Raw genomic sequence first — 17,017 nt, forward strand, 5'->3', positions numbered from 1 at the left:
GTCCCACGGCGCCTTCCACGGGCACGAGGCCCACGGGGGGATGAGGGGGCGGCGGATTCGGTCCCCTTCCTCCCTTCCTCCAGCTGTCGCCCCTTCTGCGAACTGCGGCGCTCCTTTCCGGCCCGGGATGAGCAGCGCCCCTCGGTGCCACCGCCGCCCCCGCGGCTGCAAGGGAGCAAAGTCCGCACAGCGGACGCCGGGGCTGCCCCTACCGAGCTGGGACAGCGGCTGAGCCCCGGCCGTGGCGCGGCAGCAGCACTGCTCGCTTCCCCCTAGGCACAGTGCTCAGCCGGCGTGGTTAATGCAGTGAAGTTGTTTAATGCACTTATTGCTGAGCGCCAAGCAGGCAGAGATCCCCGGGGATGGGCAGCCCTGCTCCCTATGCTCCCCATCCCGGCACACAGAGGATCGGGCTGTGCCAGCCCGTGCTGCCATGGTACCCGGCTGAGGGGGGTCTGGCTCTGAGCCCCTGGAGCGCACGTTCCCCAGAATCACAGCACAGGAGAGAGGAAGATCTTAAAAAAGAAAAAAAGGAAAGCCACGTCCTTTATTAAAACTTCTTTAAAACTTCTACAGATCCCAGCTCAGCCCACCAGTACCGTCTCACTACATTAAATTCATGTTTTCTTTAAAAAAAGAAAAAAAAAAAAAGTTGAAACACACAGGAGGAAGCCAAGGCTGCTTTGGGCAGCACAGGGAGTGCAGGAGAGGGGAGCATGGCCCCAAGGCACGGGCAGGGTAAGGCTTTGGGCAGCAGCAGCACTGGGAGGGTGGGGGCTATTCGTCGTCCTCCCCGCCGCCATAGAGCTCCGCCAGCTTCTTGAAGCGGTTGCCCCACTCGTTGAGGTAGTCGTAGTCCTGGTCCTGGTCGGAGGCGGAGGAGTTGAGGGAGCTGAGCGAGGTGGCCTCCGAGCCGCCGCCCTCGTAGTCGAACACCAGCAGCGAGTCATAGGGGGGGGCCGTGGGGTCCGTGTCGGCCGCCTTCAGGTTCTGGGGGGGTCAGAGGAAGGGCTCACCCACTGCTCCCCCCGGCCTCAGCCCTACGGGATGGCAGCGCTGCGGGGCAGCCCAGCAGAGCAGCACGGCCGGCTGGGGCTCACCTCGTCGATGAAGTTTCCGATCTCATCGGGGTTGGCGGGCCGGGGCCGGTACTGGGGGGCGGCCATCAGCGGGGGGGCCACATCATTGCGGATCACCTCGGGACGGGCGTCCAGGCCGCGGTGCAGCTGGCTCAGGTCGTAGTCCTGTGTGGGGATGGAGCAGGATGAGGCTGACGCCCAGGGAGCACTGCAACTCCTCCCCACGACCTCGGGCCCGGCCCTCACCTGGTCCTCCTCACCCCCACCTTCCTCCCCGTAGTAGAAGATGTTGTCCCTCGTGTCATCCTCAGGCAGCAGCAGCGGCTCCTTCACCACCTTCCTCCTCCTCACCAGGAGAAGCAGCAGCAGTAACACGACTGCAGGAGAGGAGCTGCATCAGTGCTTCATCCCCATGCCGCATCCTTGGGTCCCTCCCACACCCCAAAGCAGGAGAGCACTCACGCAGCAGAGCCAGCACGGCGCCCAGCACAGCAAGCACGATGGGCACACCAGTATCCACCCGTGGCTTCTGGGCACAGCTCTCCACCCGGCCCTGGCAGTCGCACACTTGTGCCCTGATGACGGTGACCTGATCCTTGCCCTGGCGGTCGAAGAGCCGCAGGTAGACACTGTACAGGTTCTGCTCCAGGGGCTCCGTCAGCCACAAGGCAACAGTGTCACCTGCATGGGATAGGTGACAAATTTCATTTCATCACATTGGCTCATGTGGGACCAGGTACACCACCACCTCGAGTCCCCACATTACCTCCACTGCCAACCTCCACCGCCCAGCTGTCCCCAGAACCATGGCTCAGCTCGGCACGGAATGGCCCGGTGTTGGGGGGCAGGTCCCGGTCGGTGATGGTCAGCACCTGGGGCACGGGGCTGCGGTTACAGATGACGATGTCACGGGGCTCGGGCTCAGGGCCGTGGTCATTGACATCCAGCAGGGTGAGGAGCAGCGTGCCGGTGCCTGTGGCAGCTGGCAATCCTATAAGGAGAAGTGGGGCCGGTAAGGGACACTGCAGTGAGACTCCCATGCTGGCAGAAGGCTTTATGGGCAACACAGGCACTACTCCCTGCCCTGGGGCTGAGCGGGACGCAACCTCCCGTGACACCAGCAGCACATGTCCCTCATGTGGGACTGCAGCCTGATGGGAACGTGGGAACAAGGGCCCCTTTCACAGCCGCTGCACTCACCGTCATCTACAGCCAGCAGCACGGCCATGTAGGTGCTGTTCTTGGTGAACGGGGACTCACGGTCCAGCTGCTCCCGTGCTGTGATGATGCCATTCTCGGGGTGCACAGCCAGCCAGCCTGCGGGGTCACTGCCCATCACGTACCTGTGGGCACAGCGGGTTGGTCCTGCAGGGCATGGCAACAGGGATCCATCTCTGACCCCAACCCGGCCCTGCTCACTTGATACGCTGCTGCTGGGCTCTGTCAGGATCCTGGGCTGTATAGGAGGCGAGGGGCTGCCCCAGCGGCACATCCTCCGGCACCTGGGCCAGCCGCAGCAGCGGGTCAAAGGCGGGCGCCTCGTTCACATCCTCCACACTGACCGTCACTGTGGCCGTGGCTGTGGGCAGCTTGATGGCGAAGGGAGCTTCATTGACCACGGCCACATGGAGCACGAACTGCCTCTTGGCCTCGTAGTCCAGACCCTGTGGGAGGTGACAGGATGGGCAGCACCACCTAGGGCTGGTGGCTGTGGTACAGGGACAAGCAGGGGACACGCACCTTGGCCGTGCGCAGGACACCCTCATTGCTGGCAGGGTCAGTGGTGATGGTGAAGGCACCGCCCTCATTGCCACGCACTATGGAGTAGACTGCACGCCACGCTGCTGTCTGTGGCTCATCCAGGTCCGTGGTGGCCAACCGTTCCACCTCCAGCTCGGCCTCATTCTCTGGCACAGCCACCTCATACTGCGGATTAGGAATGGTCAGCACGGAGCCCACAGCACCCAGCACACCCTGCCCACATCACAGCCACGGTACCGTTTTGGGCTCAAACTCAGGGGCGTTGTCATTGACATCCGTGATCTCAATCACAGCCAGTGCCGTCGTGGTCAGCCCCTGCCCATCCAGGTCGGCCGCCTGCATGGTCAGCGTGTATTCCCGCACGCGCTGCGATGGACAGACAGACATCAGCACCCAGAGCCACACTGCCAGGACTGCCCTGTGGGCACGGCTCCCACCTCCCGGTCGAGGCCGCTGGCGATGACACTGAGGGTGCCGGTGGCGCGGTTGACGGTGAACATGTGGGGATGGGGCTCTCGCGGCTCCTGGCTGAGGATGGAGTAGGCGATAACACCGTTGTAGGTCTCCACATCATCGTCAGCATCCGTGGCGTTCACCTGCATCACTGAAGTGCCTGGGGGACAACGGGGGGTCTGTGTGAGCGGGGCGGGTGCGGAGGATGGGGCAGCCTCATCCCCGAGGACGCATCCTGCAGGATGCAGAGCTTCTCCCTGCAGCACAGCCCTACCTGGCAGCGCGCCTTCGGGCACGGAGCCTCGGAACACCTCCTGTGTGAACTGGGGCTTGTTGTCATTTTGGTCCGTCACCGTCACTATGATCTCCATCGGCTCCTCCACGGGTTTGCCATTCTCAGACACGGCATGGGAGTAGAGCTGCAGGGCAGAGGGGTGAATGTGGAGACAGCACGGCACTGGTGTGAACCCAGCGCCCCGCAGCAGGGACCCACATGGTACTTGTCGATGTGCTCCCGGTCCAGCGGCTGCGTCACCTTCATCCAGCCTGTCTCCTTCTCAATGGTGAAGATGCCCTCGGGGGGAGCATCCGCTCCCTGCCCAGTGATGCTGTAGAAAATCTTTGCCTCCCGGTCCCGGTTGGATTTGATCTGGGAGGAGATGCAGTGGTGCAGGGCTGTGCCTCCCCACTGCAGGGTGAGCAGCCCCCCACGCACCCCTCAGCCACAGTACCCCAGTCTGGGTTTCAGATCCGTGCCCATGGCTGGCATTCCACTGCCTTCAGTGCGCACAGCCATGCCCAGCCCTGAAATCCCACCCAGACACAGCATCACTGAAACCTCGGGGGCTCCTCCATACCTGAACCAAGTTTTTAGGGAAGGGACCCCTCTCATTCTCAGGAACTTTGATGGGAGGGATCACCCAATCCCTCTTCTGCCTCCTCAGAGCGGTGTGAGCGTGAGGGACATCAGGGACCTCCTGCAGGAAGGGGAGCAGCGATGGAGCGGCTGCACGCGGTGGGTTTGGGGACGGGGCTGCCGAGAGCGTTACCTGCAGGGAGCGCCTGCTCCGCATGGGGACCCGCGGGCTGCTGGCATCCCGGGGAGCCACGGGCAGCGCCCCGACGTGGGGCTCCTCGATGTCATCCAGCACCGCGCCGCGTCCTAAGGTCGCTGCAAGAGGCAAAGGGTCAGGGGGGCGGGAGGGAACGCAGCCCCCAGGAGCCGTCCTCAGGCCCACACGCCATCCGAACGCCCGCAGGGCTCCACGTGCTCGCAGCCCAGCTCCAGGGAGAGGGATTTGGGAAGGTCAGGGCCGCTCCCAGCACGGGGGCGGGCAGCAGCAGGAGCGCGCCTCGGCTTTGTTGCGGAGATTACGGGAAATTCCTGGGCACGCAGCGCCCTGCCCCGCGCCTCCCACCTCAGCGTGTCCCCGCCTCGGGGCTCCCGGCTCCGACCACCCCCCCCGGGCAGCGACTCCACCATCGCAGGGTCCCACACCTGCGGCCACACTGCAGCCCCGACCCCCAGCCCGGCAGTGCTGCGGGTTTAGGGGATTAGCAGCGCTAAGCTGCTCCGAGCACACTGCTGAGAGGCTGCCGAGGGCTGGGGGAGATGGGAGTGGACGAGGAGAGCTGTGCCCACGGGTCTCTGGGTGGGGGGAAATCCCTGGAGAGTTCCCTCATCCCCATACGGAGCTGGAGCCTGGAGAGAAGCGCCGGCGGCCCTTTATGGTGGGCGATAAGGAAGATGCTGGGGCCGGAAAGGCCGCAACCACATCATGGCTGAGACACGAGCCTCCGTGCCATGGGCAGCCTCCAGCCCTGGCTTTGAAGCTGAGCTGTGCTCCAGTACCAGCTCAGGGGAGAGAACCCCCCATTCTCGTACCCTCAGTGTTCTGGGACACTGTGCCCCCTGGCCGCGGGGCTGCACCCCCAGCCCAGCCCTGCCCTGGTGCCAGTCCCACTGCCGGCAGGAGCTGGGCCGTGGGCAGTGGCACGCAGCATCCGAGCGGGCTGAGGTCAGGGCCTGGCACGGAGAGAGCACTTACAGCGAAGTGCTTTGAGTGCTCCGCAGCCATTAGGCAGCACTGGCTGCGGCCGCGGTTCCCGAGCAGCTCCACTCCCCGGGGACGCCGACGAGTAAACACCGTGAGCGGCCCCACCGGCATCGGGACGAGTCGCTGCCCCTCCCCACCCGGATCAGAGAACGGACCCCCGGGGCAGCCGCCTCCCATCGCCCGTCCGCCGCCGACCACCGACCCGAGGGGTACCGGTGCCGTCCAGGAGCTCCCGGTCTCTCCCCTCCCCACAACCGAACTGGAGGCAACGAGGGGACCCGAACGGCACCAGCAGCCCCCTCCCACGGCCCGGGGGATGCAGCCACCAAAAGCCCGCCGAGGGCCGCCGCTCGGAGCAGAGAGCAGCCAGGAAAGGACCGCTCCCACTCCCCGGTGTGCGCGAGCAGCCCCCGCCCCGCGTCCCGACGGCATCGCCGGGCCCCCTTCCCCCATGGCGGTGGGGGGGCAAGATGGGAACCGCGCATCGCACCAAGAGGAACTCCGTCGCTCCTGGGGCAGCCCGCCCTACCCAGACGCGCGGTCCCGCACGGCGCGGCGGCACCTCCGGCCCAACGATGCTCCCCGCGCCCCGACGGCACCGCTTACCGGGAGACGGGAGCGATCCGCGGCGCGGCCCTGGGGGGGAGCACGGCCGAGCCGGGGCGGCGGCGAGCAGCAGCAGGAGGAGCGGGCAGAGCCCGGAGCGCGACCCGCACATGGCCCCGCCGCCACCGAGCGCCGCGCCGCGAACCCGCCCGTTTCAACGCGCCGCTCCAGGTGAGGCCGCGGCCGCGCAGGTACCGCCCGCTCCGCCCCGCCCCGACCCCGCCCCGCACCCGCCCCGCATCTCCGGGAGCTCCGCCCGCTGCCGCCGCGCGCCCCCGGGTGCTTCCGTGCGGCCCCGTGAGAAGCGCCCCGGGACCAAGGGTGCCATTGGCAGTGCCCGTTTCTGGCACCCCCAGATCCTTTTCCACGGAGCTGCGTGCGGTCGGTATGATCGGCAGGACCCGGCTCTTGGCCGCGTTGGACCCCATCCCGTCGGTCTCTGCCCAGCGTTGTCCTCGAGCGGTGGTGCTCCTGCAGCCCCGTGCCTGTGTCCCAACCCCGGGCTGAGTGAGCGGCTCTGGCTGGTAAAGACAGACGCAAAGAAGGCACGGAGACCCTCATCCTTTCCTCAGCAACATCGTTCCCCGGTGCACCCAGTGAAGGATGAGGGTTCACCTTGGCCCTTTTGCTGCCCAGTGCCCACGTGAGCCGAGCAGGGGAAGCGCTGCCAAGGTGAAAGTCCACAACGAGAGCCGTGTCGGGTCAGCACTCAAACGAGCGCCCAGCAGGGCTAGAGCCATGTCACCCATGTCTGCCCAGCTCTTCGCTCTGCCCAGGCACCTCTGTGATGACCGTGAGCGCCACGGACGCGGACGATGCGGTGAACACCGACAACGGCATCGTCAGCTACTCCATCGTCAGCCAGCAGCCGCCCAGCCCGCACCCCCAGATGTTCACCATCGACCCGGCCAAGGGCATCATCAGCGTGCTGGGCACGGGGCTGGACCGGGAGGTGGGCGCTCTCCTCGTGCCCCACGGCAGGCACAGAGCCCACACACAGAGGGGCGGCGGGAGCGGGACGCGCTGTGGGGACGCGGGGCCTCTGATGGCGTGACCTCATCTTGCAGACCACTCCCAACTACACGCTGATTGTCCAGGCCACGGACCAGGAGGGCAAGGGCCTGTCCAACACCGCCACGGCCGTCATTGAGGTCACGGATGTCAACACCCCCAGCACCGACGACATCCTGAAGACCAACAAGGTGAGTTGCAGCCCTTGTGGGCAGCCCTAGTGCGGATGAGGCTCTGGGCTGTTCCCCACGGCCCAGGAGGGAGCTGGGCTCCATCACGCGGGCAGCCACACCTCAGCACTCTGCAGGAGACAGGCAGGTTGAACAAGCACAGCCCGTCCAGGTGAGACCCCAGGGGCTCAGCCCTGCTCTGGCACACCAACATTCATCTGGGCTTGGGTCCACCAGCCCTGGGGCCGCAGTGCCGGGTGCTGTGGAGGCACCTGGGAGCACTGCCCAGTGCAGAGCCGCCTGCGCGGGCCGGCCCAGCCGGGGAGGAGCATGCTGGCATAGCGGCACTCGGCCCGGCAGCTCCGTGGGGAGGGCGGCTGGGGCAGGGGATGGCATTCTGAGTGGTGGCATCGGACGTGGGGAGCTGGAAGAGCAGAATGGAGGTAAGGCAGGTAAGCCACCGGGTGCCCTCACGTGCCTCCAGCACTCCCAGCTCAGCCAGCAGCCAAGGCCCACAGCCGGTGCTGGGCTGGAAGCAGGCACCCATCCACTCCAGCACCCTCAGGTCAGTGTCTCTCAGCTGTCCCACCTCCTAGAGGGCAGATGCGTTGCTCTGACCCTGTGCTGGCTGCCTGCCCCAAGCAGCCCGGGAGCACTTGCAGGGTTAATATCCACTGCACGTGACACAGTGACACTGCAGATCAGTGCAGGCCGGGTAGGCAACGGGGACATGGCTGCTTCCAGACAGCCAGCAGCATGCAGGCACGGGGCTGAGCAGGAAGCCTGGCAGGCAGCCCTCCTTCCCAGCAGAACGCCCACACCGGGGGTAGCAGCGGTGCCCACAGCATGCAGGCAGCTGTTGGGCTGCAGCACGGCCCTGTGCCCCAACAGCTGGCCTCACAGTGTGGGAGGGTGGTGGGCACCTGTGTCCTGCAGGCAAAGCAGGGTGGTGGGGAGGGAGAAGTGCCAGGAGGGACCCAGCTGCACAGACACCAGCTTGGGGTGCTTGGGGCACTGCCAGAGGGCTGGGGCCACTCAGGGATGGAGGGGTGCCCAGCTGTGGCAGTGCCTACCCTGGGCTCCCCACCACCCCCGCTATCCATGCTCGTGGGGCCAGTAGGCACAGCATGGTACTAAGGGGAGATGGATGGCATAGGCACAGCCCAGTGCTGCTCCCTTCCTGTGCCACAGGCTCCAGACAAACCCGAGATGCTGAGCGGTTCCCTGACCACCCACGTGCTGAACACGGCCACAGGGCTGCCTGCTGCCGGCCTCGCTCTGCGCCTGGCACAGCTGGTGGAGCCAGGGGGACAGTGGACAGAGCTGGCACAGAGGTAGGAGAGTCAGCAGCAAGCAGGCAGTGCAGACTGCTGCCCACATCACCAATGGCAACTACTGGAGCCAGCCACATTCTGCTTCCTTCTGCTCTCAGGTGGACGGATGCAGATGGACGCTGTTTGCCCCTCCTGCCCCCTGGACAGGCTGAGGCTGGCACCTATAAACTGCGCTTCGAGACGGCAGCTTACTGGCAGAGCCTGGGGTACAGCAGCTTCTACCCCTTTGTGGAGGTACCACGGGCTGAGCATGGGGTCTGGGGTGCTGCTAGGAGTCAGCTCTGCTCAGAGCAGGAACTGCAGGGGTCTGGGTGCTGTGTCCATGCTTGCAGGAGCTCACAACCCTCAACCATGCTCCTGCTGCACTGCCAGCACTGCTTGCAGGGATGCCCAGGCTACAGGTAGAGGAAGGGGCTGCTTTTGGCCGTGACTTGAACCTACCCACCGCCTCCCTGCTCTCCCCTAGGTTGTCTTCACCATCACTGACCCAGCCCAGAAGCTGCACGTCCCACTGCTGATCAGCCCCTACTCCTACACAACATACAGGGGCAGTTAGGGCAAGGCTCCAGTGCCCCAGGGGAACCACTTGACTGATACCATTAAAGGACTCAAACAGCACCATCAGCCTCAAAAAATTCACTTTTCTTCGGGTCAGATGCTGGGAGCACGAGGCAGGCACAGCCCTGCTCCCTGCCCCAGGAGCACAGGAGCACCCACAGGTGCTACGTGGTGTCACGTGGGCATCGCCACAAGTCCTGCGGGGCCCTGCCCCACTGCCTGCCCCACCACAGGGCTCTCCAGGGGCTTGAATCCCAGGTTGTCCAGCGGGATCCCAAAGGACGTCAGCTTTGCCTCCAATGTCTGCAGCATGTCGTTGTGTGCCTGGAAGAAAAATGCTCCATGCTCTGGGCTGCCATCCTGAAACCCAGCCTGGCCCCTCCCTGCCGAGACACAGGCACAGTGCAGACTCCTGAATGGTGGGGGCCCCTCAGACCTTGTTTCACAAGGAAATAAGGGAATGGGGAAAACTGCAGCCTAAGCCAGTATTCCAGGGCACAAAACAGAGCAGCCAGCCCCTGATCAAGGCCTGGAGGGAAGGCTTCTGCTCTTCCTTCTGCTCCCCTAGCCCCAGGAACACAGCATAACCCAAGCCCCTTCCTCACCTTGCAGGCTCGGGCCAGCTGGAATTGCAGGTCCTCAATAGTGGCGTTCTTGGAATTGAGCACATCCTGCAAGCGGGGACAGCTGTGTTAGACTTGAGTTGCTGGCACCAAGGGCACATCAGCCTGGGGCCATGCTGCAGGCCAGAGCATGTGGCACAGCACGCTGAGCAGATGCCTGCACTGGGACATGGCCGGGCAGACAGTCACCACCCTGGAGCCAGCACTGCCAGGGACAGCCAGCCCCAGGCAGAGGCAAGGCGCAGGGACCTCCCAGACCATGAGCAGGAATGCCAGCAGAGCCCCACCATCAGCATCACCTGCCTCGCTGCAAGGGGGGGCGGATGGCAGCACCTGCTGCTGCAGCACCTCCCTGCCACCACAGCACCGGGGGAATTACAGGGAGAGTCTCCCCACAATGACGCCGGTGATTGGAGGCAGCTGAGCAAAGGAATTCAGGGACCCCAGCAGCTGGGGGAGAGCGCGACGCCTCGACGCCTTCCCAGGAATGTGTTTCCTAGTCTGCTGCTGTGGCACCTGCTTGTAGGTGACAAATCCACCGTCTTGTCACACAGACTGAAAGCCTGGGGCCGTTGTTGTGTTCATCGCTAGAGCTCCATGGCAAGGGGGATTCCACGAGCATCGCTGTCACCACCACTGAGGGGACCAGGAACAGAGCAGTACAAGCAGGAGGACAGAAGGCAAGCAGCAGCCAAGCCGAGCAGGGAACCTGCATCCCTTTTGTCTGAAGCCACTGTGAAGCAAATGCTGCTTCTCCAGTTACTGCTGTTGCATGCCCTAGGAATGCGGGTCTCTGAGCCGCCGCACCGCGCCAACGCTCTCTGCATATGTATTTTTAGCATGCCAGACATTGCAGAGCCACTGGGAACCTGTCTGTGCTGCCTCTGCAGCCAGTGAGGCCAGGAGAGAGGCACGGCTGAGGTTCACCAGCAGTGGCTCCCTGCACACAGAGTGCCAGGGTCGCTGAGACAGGCCCTTCACGCAGCTCACTGCTCGGCAGCACATCCAAATGCCACATGCCACCTGTCAGCACAGAGACCTGAGCAGTGCTGCCTGGGGCCACTCTCCTTGAAACAGACTCCACCTGAGCTACAGATCAGTGCCAAACGCCCACATGCCACTCTCGAGGGAGAGCCGGAGCGCCCTGCGGCACCGCAGTCATGGGTGTGCTGGGAATGACTGCCACAACAATCACAGCCCAGCTTCCTACATGGTGCAGCCAACAGCAGAGCAGGCTGAGGTGCTTTCTGCAGTGTTCTGAGGCTGGGGACTGGCCATACAGGCAGGTATGCAACAGTGCAGAGAAGACAGGGACTGTTTCCTGCCACACAGCCAGGCTCTGCCCTTCTGCTGCCCATGCACCTCAGGACCATGTTCACACCTCTAAGGTCTGTGTTTGTCTCAGAGCGACCACCAGAGCAGCCTCTGCCCTTCAAGAGGAAGGAATGACAGCTTCCACAGGGCCCTGCAGCAGTGCACAGTACCTCCAGCTTGTGTGAGACCAAGGAGAGGGCGCCTGGATCCAGGTTGGAGGTTGCAAAGACCTCACTGAGCTCCACCTCCTTTTTCTCCAGGACATCAAGGAGTCCTTTCAGCTTGCGTTCCAGGAGCAAGTTCTTGAACCCAGTCTTCTGCTGCACTTCGTTAATGGCTTTGGTGAACTTCTGGTAGAGCTCATCTCGCTCTGCTTGCACCTGCTCCAAAACAGCACAGCTTCACACCATCCTCAGGACCCTTGGGGATACCTCGGCTTGCTACAAGCCTCCCCCCACCCTTCCTGAGCTCCTGAAGGGAGCAAAAGGGCCTTTGCTGTCCTCACACAGCAGCAGAGACACCGTGCTTTGCTCAGCCTGGCCCTGACTCCAAGCTGCTCTCTGCTGTGCCCCAAGGCACTATTTTGGATCACAGAGGGGCCCCAGCATGCAGGGGTCTCTCCTCTCCTCCTTGCAGCTGGCAAGAGTCCCTGGCTTACAGCTAGTTAATAAGTGTCCTAATTAGAATCTCTCCTCCAAAGCCTATTTCTGACTGCACTGAATATGTTGCTGCCTTAATGATGGATTGTTAACGAGGCCTCAGATCAGTGTTCATATTCCTGGGGATTTCTACGAATTGCAAATGAGCTCCGTTCTGCCTCAATAAATTTATCTGGGTTAGCTGTAAGGGAGAGGCTCAGTCTGGGAGAACTCAGTCAACAGAACATTCCTTGCAGAGGCTGCACGACAAGCAAGGAAGTGACATCCACACGCTAACAGAACGAGGGAAAGACTGTCCCCATATTTCTCCCTGCTGTAGCGGGAGCCTCTCTATGCAGCTCCACTCCTGACCCAGTGCCACAGCCTCCCACCAGCAGGCCAGGAGGGAACCATCAGCACACGCATGATTGCTCAGTGAAGTACAAGGCTGAGCCTGTCTGCTGAGCACAGGAGACGCCAAAACTGTGATAAGCTTTGTTGGAAGCAGCAGCTAATGCGCCGCTCTGGATTAGAGATTTGGAAAGCTTTCAGCTAGGCACAGCACAGGCAGCCTCTGCTAAGTCCTGGTGCCTAAACCTCTGCATGGGGACAGGGTTTGGAGAGAGAAACAGGATGGCCAGACCCACCTGCAGTTCTCACCTTACTGAACCGCTGCTCCAGCACTTCATGCTCCCATTGAAGGTCTTTCAGTTCCTTCTGGGTGACTTTCAGATGGGCTTTTGTATTCTGCAAGTAGGAAGCAACAGTTACAAGAGCATGGAGGTCTCTGGGAGATGGGTGTTCTGTGTTCTGGCAAATGGGGGAGCAAGCAGCAGAAGACGGGGGTTGAGAGAACGCAAACAACAGCCACACCAACACCTTCCCCTCTCTGCAGCAGGGTCTGCTCTTCTTTCTTGCTGCCAGAGTCCTGGAGCCCCGCCTGAGATCCTACACACACCCAACTAAGCTGAAAGGGACTCAAGGGCGTTTGCTCAGCAGCCTGGCCGAAGAACTCTTAGCTGAGCGGCAGAGGTCACTGCTGAGCAATGCCAGGAAACAGCCACGGTGAATCAGAGAACGCAAAAGGGCTCAGCAGAGCTGGCAGCTCACCATCAGAGCTTCCTTGTCCTTATTGTAGTGGGCCAACTTCTTCTGCAGCTCCAACACCTGCTCCTGGGCCTGCTGCAGGGGTTCCTTCAGTTGCTTGTTCTGGAGCAGGACATCTGCCTTCTCCTTCTCCAAGTGAGTCTCTCTCTTCTTCATCTCCTCCATCTGTTCCTGTTCTTGGAAACACAATTGCTAGCTTCTAGAGGCAGGATCTGCCCAGCTTCTCAGGTCAGGACACCCTCCCAGTGCAGGCCCAGCAAGCCACATCTCCCTGTGCACAAAAACTTTGCTCATGTAATGGTGTACAACTCCCAGGAAAACAGTAATGCCAGGACTTCCACCAGGGAACTGGCCAGATCCGGGGCAAGTCACTGGACCAGGTCCCTGGTGACACTACACACCAGGGCTGCAGCAGCGGGGTCAGAGAGCAGGCAGGCAGTACCTTCAGCAAGCTGACGAGTGCCAGGTTTTGGAAGGTGACATCGTCGTGGTAGTTCTTGAAGTCATGGAAGGCTTTCTCATGGTTCTTCATCAGCTCATTGATCTGGCTGTTCTTCCTCTCCTCGACTTCATGGATCTCAGTCTTTCGGCGCAACTCAAGCTCCTCCCGCAGCGCTTGCATCTTCTTGTTGTACTTGGCCTCCATCTCTGGGGAAGTGCACAGGGGGCTGAGTGAGACCCTCCCACAGAACCTACGCCTATGCACCTGGGCTCTGTTAGCAAGCAGCAGCCCAACACGTGCCACTGCAGCATTGCTTGAGGACAAGATGCTCATTAATAGCCCCGCAGCAGCTGCCACCAGCACACAGAGCAGTTATGTTGGGACCATGGAGAGCGGAGCCCAGAAATAGCATCCTGGAAACAGGGCATGGAAATGCTCCAAGGCAGCCCGTGAGAACCTGATGCATCCCCTGAGGAGGGCACTGGAGCCAGGATTTAGATCTGCAAGGACTCCTCCAGCCACCCAGCCAGCTGTGCTCAGCAGCACAGGCTGGCAGCAGCGAGAGCCCTGCCTCCACCCAGCAGCTCACACAACAGACGCCTGTCCAGGCTCCATTTTCACAGCACATTCAAGCCAGGCTGAGAGCTCAGCCTGGACACCACTGTTAGCCAGGCAGCCCAACAGCTGTGAGCACAGAGAGCAAGAATCGGGGGGGGGAAAGTGGCCTCTTTCTGCTCCAGGAAGGCTAACAGCATAGAGGAGCTCCAAGGAGACTTCCTTAGCACGCAGACACAGAGGCTTTGAGCACATTCTGACCTTTCACTTGTCTCTCAAAGTCATTGCATAGCTGTGTGATCTCCTCCTCTTGTTTCTGTTAGGGAAAAGTTTAATGTTAGAGGCAGACAACTCAATCCTGAGGTGACTGCATCACTACACAGTGCAGGCTAGGAGCAGTCATTCTCCAGTTTCCAATGCCCACACAGGCCATGCCCAGCCACAGGGCTGGAGTCCAGCAGTCAGGTGCAGTCCCAGCAAGCCGATAAAACCTATGGTCAGCCACATTCCCATGGGAGCCTTTCCTGCTCCCTGGGAAAGGTTGCCACCACAGCATGAAGCTATTACCTAAGCCAGCAGTGGTGTATTAGGTTCTCTAGCTGTCCTCGTGGCTTTGAGCCATGAGGCTGACTCCTTCCTGCAGGAGAATTTTCACAGGACTTGCCCCAGGAACCCATCCTCCCTGTTCCTGCACTTTTTCCAGTGCCTCTCAAGTACATCTGACACTGGCATCTGGGGGAAACCCCACTCCCCCCTCACCAAGACACCAGAGGACGCAGTCTTCTGCTCGCACACCAGGGACCCACCACTTTCCTCTGCAGCAAAGGCCCTTTGCACACAGATTCCAGTCCCTGCTGCCCTGCCAGACACCTACCAGGCGCAGGTTTTTCACCACCACCTCGTTGGCCAGCTCTTGCTCCTTCAGGTCCACTTTCAAGGAACGCATCTCTTTGCGCAGCTCTGTCTCCTGAGCCCAGTGATCCTTCTGGGCCCGTTTCATGGACAAGGTACCCTCTGCTTTCAGCTCGGTCAGGTTTTCCTGGTGTTCATACAACAAGTGCTTCACCTTCTGCTTGTAAACCTGAAAACAAGCCAGAGAACAGGTGAGAGGCATCAGCAGGAGCAACAGGAAAACATCCAGAGTCTGGATATGAACTGAGACACTGCTGACTTGAACCCAGCCCAGCTGCTCCCCCTCTGTCTCCTTCCCTCTTCTCCTCAGACCTGCTGACTCTCGCAGGGCACAAGGAAAGGAAAAGGGCCACACATCTCACCCTCCCACCTTGATCTCCACTTGGTGCCGCTCCTCCGCCTCCTCCATCTCCCTGTCCTTGTTACGCAGCTCCGCTTTCTTCTCCTCCAGCTGCCGTCGGGTGATCTCCCAGAAGGTGTGAATCTTGTCACGCTCCAGCTGGAAGTAATTGCGCTCTTCCCGTTCCCGGTCCAGCTCCTTCCGGAGACGTGTGATGTGCTCCTGCAGCTGCAAAGCAAAGAAGATAAGACATGTAGGGGGAGAAGGGGCACAGCTCCCTTGAAAAGAGCCAGAGATATCAATTGTGAGCTCTGTTGCAAGGCTGGAGGACACGGTAGTCTTTATTGAGACAGAAAAGGGAGAATTGAAGGAGGGAAGTGCTCAGGATTTGACAAATGACCCCCGAAAAGGAGTGACAAGATCTCTTCCTATCATAAGCAGACAGGGTTCAGGCACTCCATCTCACATTCTCAGATGCTAAATAACACTGAGACATGCAAGATCTTATCTGCAGAGCAAGGTGCCCCAGAACAGTGCCATCTTCTCCTGTGTTTGCAGGATATCCAGGGCAGCAGGCCCATGTTGGGCAGCTATGGCCTCTGCCTGTCCTCACTGTCCCTGGGGGAGCCTCCCACCCCCAAAGCAGCACTATTTGGGATATGTTGAGAGTTCAGCAGGCTGCAAAGCACAGAGCTGTAGACTGAGAGATCAGAGGGTTGAGCACAATAGCCTGCAGAGAAGAGGCTGCTTATACCAGAAAGGTAAAGGAACTCCAGTTACAGGAGGGAACAGCCAGATGGAAGCAGAAAATGCAGAGAGAAACATGGATTCTAATAGAACTGGTCAGCTTACTTCCTACAGGAAAACACCATAAAACATAAAGCACTTATCAAATAATATTCTCACCAGAGGTACTTTGCCAAAACATTTCCACACTTAGCAGGAGACAGCACAAGAGAACAGGATTATAGGATGAGGGGAAATGGATGAGGGCACAAGGCAGGAGAGCAAAGTGCCACAGGACAGCAGAAGCAGGGCAGGACGAGGTGGCCGCTCTGTCCAGGAAAAGCTCTGAGCAGCCTTTGTGGGGCCACACACCCAGCCCTGATGTCAGCAATGAAATGAACACCGTCTGCTGTCCCCAGATCCCACTGCCACCTGCCATCCCTGGGGCCTCGGCCAGGCACCACGGTGCAAGGGAACCACTCACCTGCTCCTTGCTCATCTCTGCCAGGGACACAGCATCCACCGCTGCTGGGGCTTTGCCCCCTTTCCCCTTTTTTCCAGCTTGCTTTTTGGGTGCCTGCAAGAAGAGAGGAAAACACAAAAGTTATGAGCACTCGAGTGGAAGCTGTGCTGCACAATGCCCGCAGCCCAGCTGCACAGCATACCTGCTGCCATGGCGGGGTGAAACGGGTGCTGCATTCTGCCCAGGACCGGGATCAGGATCAGGATCGGGACCGGGACCGGGACCGGGACCCCTCCCCAAGGCACGCCCCACAGAGGGAAGGCCCAGGCACAGCGCAACCAATGCTTCCCTCAGCACCGAGCCACAGGTCCCCCCGGACATCACTCCCACTACCCGACCCAGGCCGGCTCCGGTTCCCAGACCTCCCATGCCCGGCTCCGGCCGCCAGGCTGAGGGCCGAAGCCCCCGCGGCCCCGCCACGCCCAGCCCGGCCCCTCACCATGGCGGCGACAGCAGTTGCGCGGTCTCCCAGGCAACGCTCGGGCAGATCTCGCGAGAGTTGCGCGGGAGCAGACACGCCCCCTAGCAACGCGGGGCCCGGCCTTAGCAACGGGCGGCGGGGCCCGCTCCAGCCCGGCCTTCCCGCGAGCCCGGCCCTCCGCCACCCGGGGTCCCGGGCCGCTCCACAGCCACGCGGCGCCGCTCCGTCACCTCTCGGCCCGTGCTGTCCCGCTTACCCCCACCGGGGGCTCTCGAGGGGCCGCAGCGCAGCGGGCCGTGCCTCCGGCCCCACAGCGCCCGGCTCGTGCCCTCCGCGTCCCGCGGCCCCGATGCCGCTCTGCACCCCCAGACCACTTGCGGGCATCCC

At 61.6% G+C, this 17,017-nt stretch overlaps 3 protein-coding genes across 6 annotated transcripts; 1 reads left to right on the forward strand and 2 right to left on the reverse strand.

The window, feature by feature from the left end:
- Nucleotides 1–514: 514 nt before the first annotated feature.
- Nucleotides 515–6,501, reverse strand: CDH3 (cadherin 3). The gene is given in 16 exon segments (XM_042885963.1): nt 515–990; nt 1,101–1,244; nt 1,326–1,456; nt 1,542–1,760; nt 1,846–2,070; nt 2,280–2,422; nt 2,499–2,743; nt 2,820–3,005; nt 3,078–3,206; nt 3,278–3,453; nt 3,568–3,712; nt 3,787–3,942; nt 4,151–4,270; nt 4,343–4,464; nt 5,957–6,098; nt 6,100–6,501. Coding segments are annotated over 16 exon segments (2,781 nt in total). The 5' UTR covers nt 6,385–6,501; the 3' UTR covers nt 515–777.
- LOC122188015 (5-hydroxyisourate hydrolase-like) lies at nt 6,234–9,089 on the forward strand. Of its 3 annotated transcripts, none has more exons than XM_042885975.1 (5): nt 6,234–6,908; nt 7,024–7,158; nt 8,329–8,471; nt 8,570–8,677; nt 8,938–9,089. In XM_042885975.1, exons 1-5 carry the CDS (start codon nt 6,744–6,746, stop codon nt 8,987–8,989), a joined length of 603 nt encoding a protein of 200 aa, XP_042741909.1. In that variant the 5' UTR covers nt 6,234–6,743; the 3' UTR covers nt 8,990–9,089. The 3 variants fall into 3 exon arrangements, with proteins under 3 accessions (XP_042741909.1, XP_042741907.1, XP_042741906.1); XM_042885973.1 differs by lacking the exon at nt 8,938–9,089 and adding an exon at nt 8,844–8,931; XM_042885972.1 differs by having other exon boundaries at nt 6,236–6,908; nt 8,570–8,705.
- Nucleotides 9,090–9,092: 3 nt separating this feature from the next.
- Nucleotides 9,093–16,686, reverse strand: GAS8 (growth arrest specific 8). Of its 2 annotated transcripts, none has more exons than XM_042885968.1 (11): nt 16,649–16,686; nt 16,171–16,263; nt 14,991–15,188; nt 14,583–14,789; nt 13,970–14,024; nt 13,154–13,359; nt 12,715–12,882; nt 12,265–12,351; nt 11,137–11,346; nt 9,635–9,700; nt 9,093–9,353 (listed from the first exon to the last, which is right to left on the reverse strand). In XM_042885968.1, the coding sequence occupies exons 1-11, from the start codon at nt 16,649–16,651 to the stop codon at nt 9,204–9,206; spliced, it is 1,443 nt and encodes a 480-aa protein (XP_042741902.1). In that variant the 5' UTR covers nt 16,652–16,686; the 3' UTR covers nt 9,093–9,203. The 2 variants fall into 2 exon arrangements, with proteins under 2 accessions (XP_042741902.1, XP_042741904.1); XM_042885970.1 differs by lacking the exon at nt 16,649–16,686 and adding an exon at nt 16,352–16,595.
- Nucleotides 16,687–17,017: the final 331 nt, after the last annotated feature.

Source organism: Lagopus leucura, unplaced genomic scaffold (genome assembly GCF_019238085.1).
Source record: "Lagopus leucura isolate 7727_CA_CO unplaced genomic scaffold, USGS_WTPT01 Super-Scaffold_100053, whole genome shotgun sequence".
Classification (NCBI taxonomy): domain Eukaryota; kingdom Metazoa; phylum Chordata; class Aves; order Galliformes; family Phasianidae; genus Lagopus; species Lagopus leucura.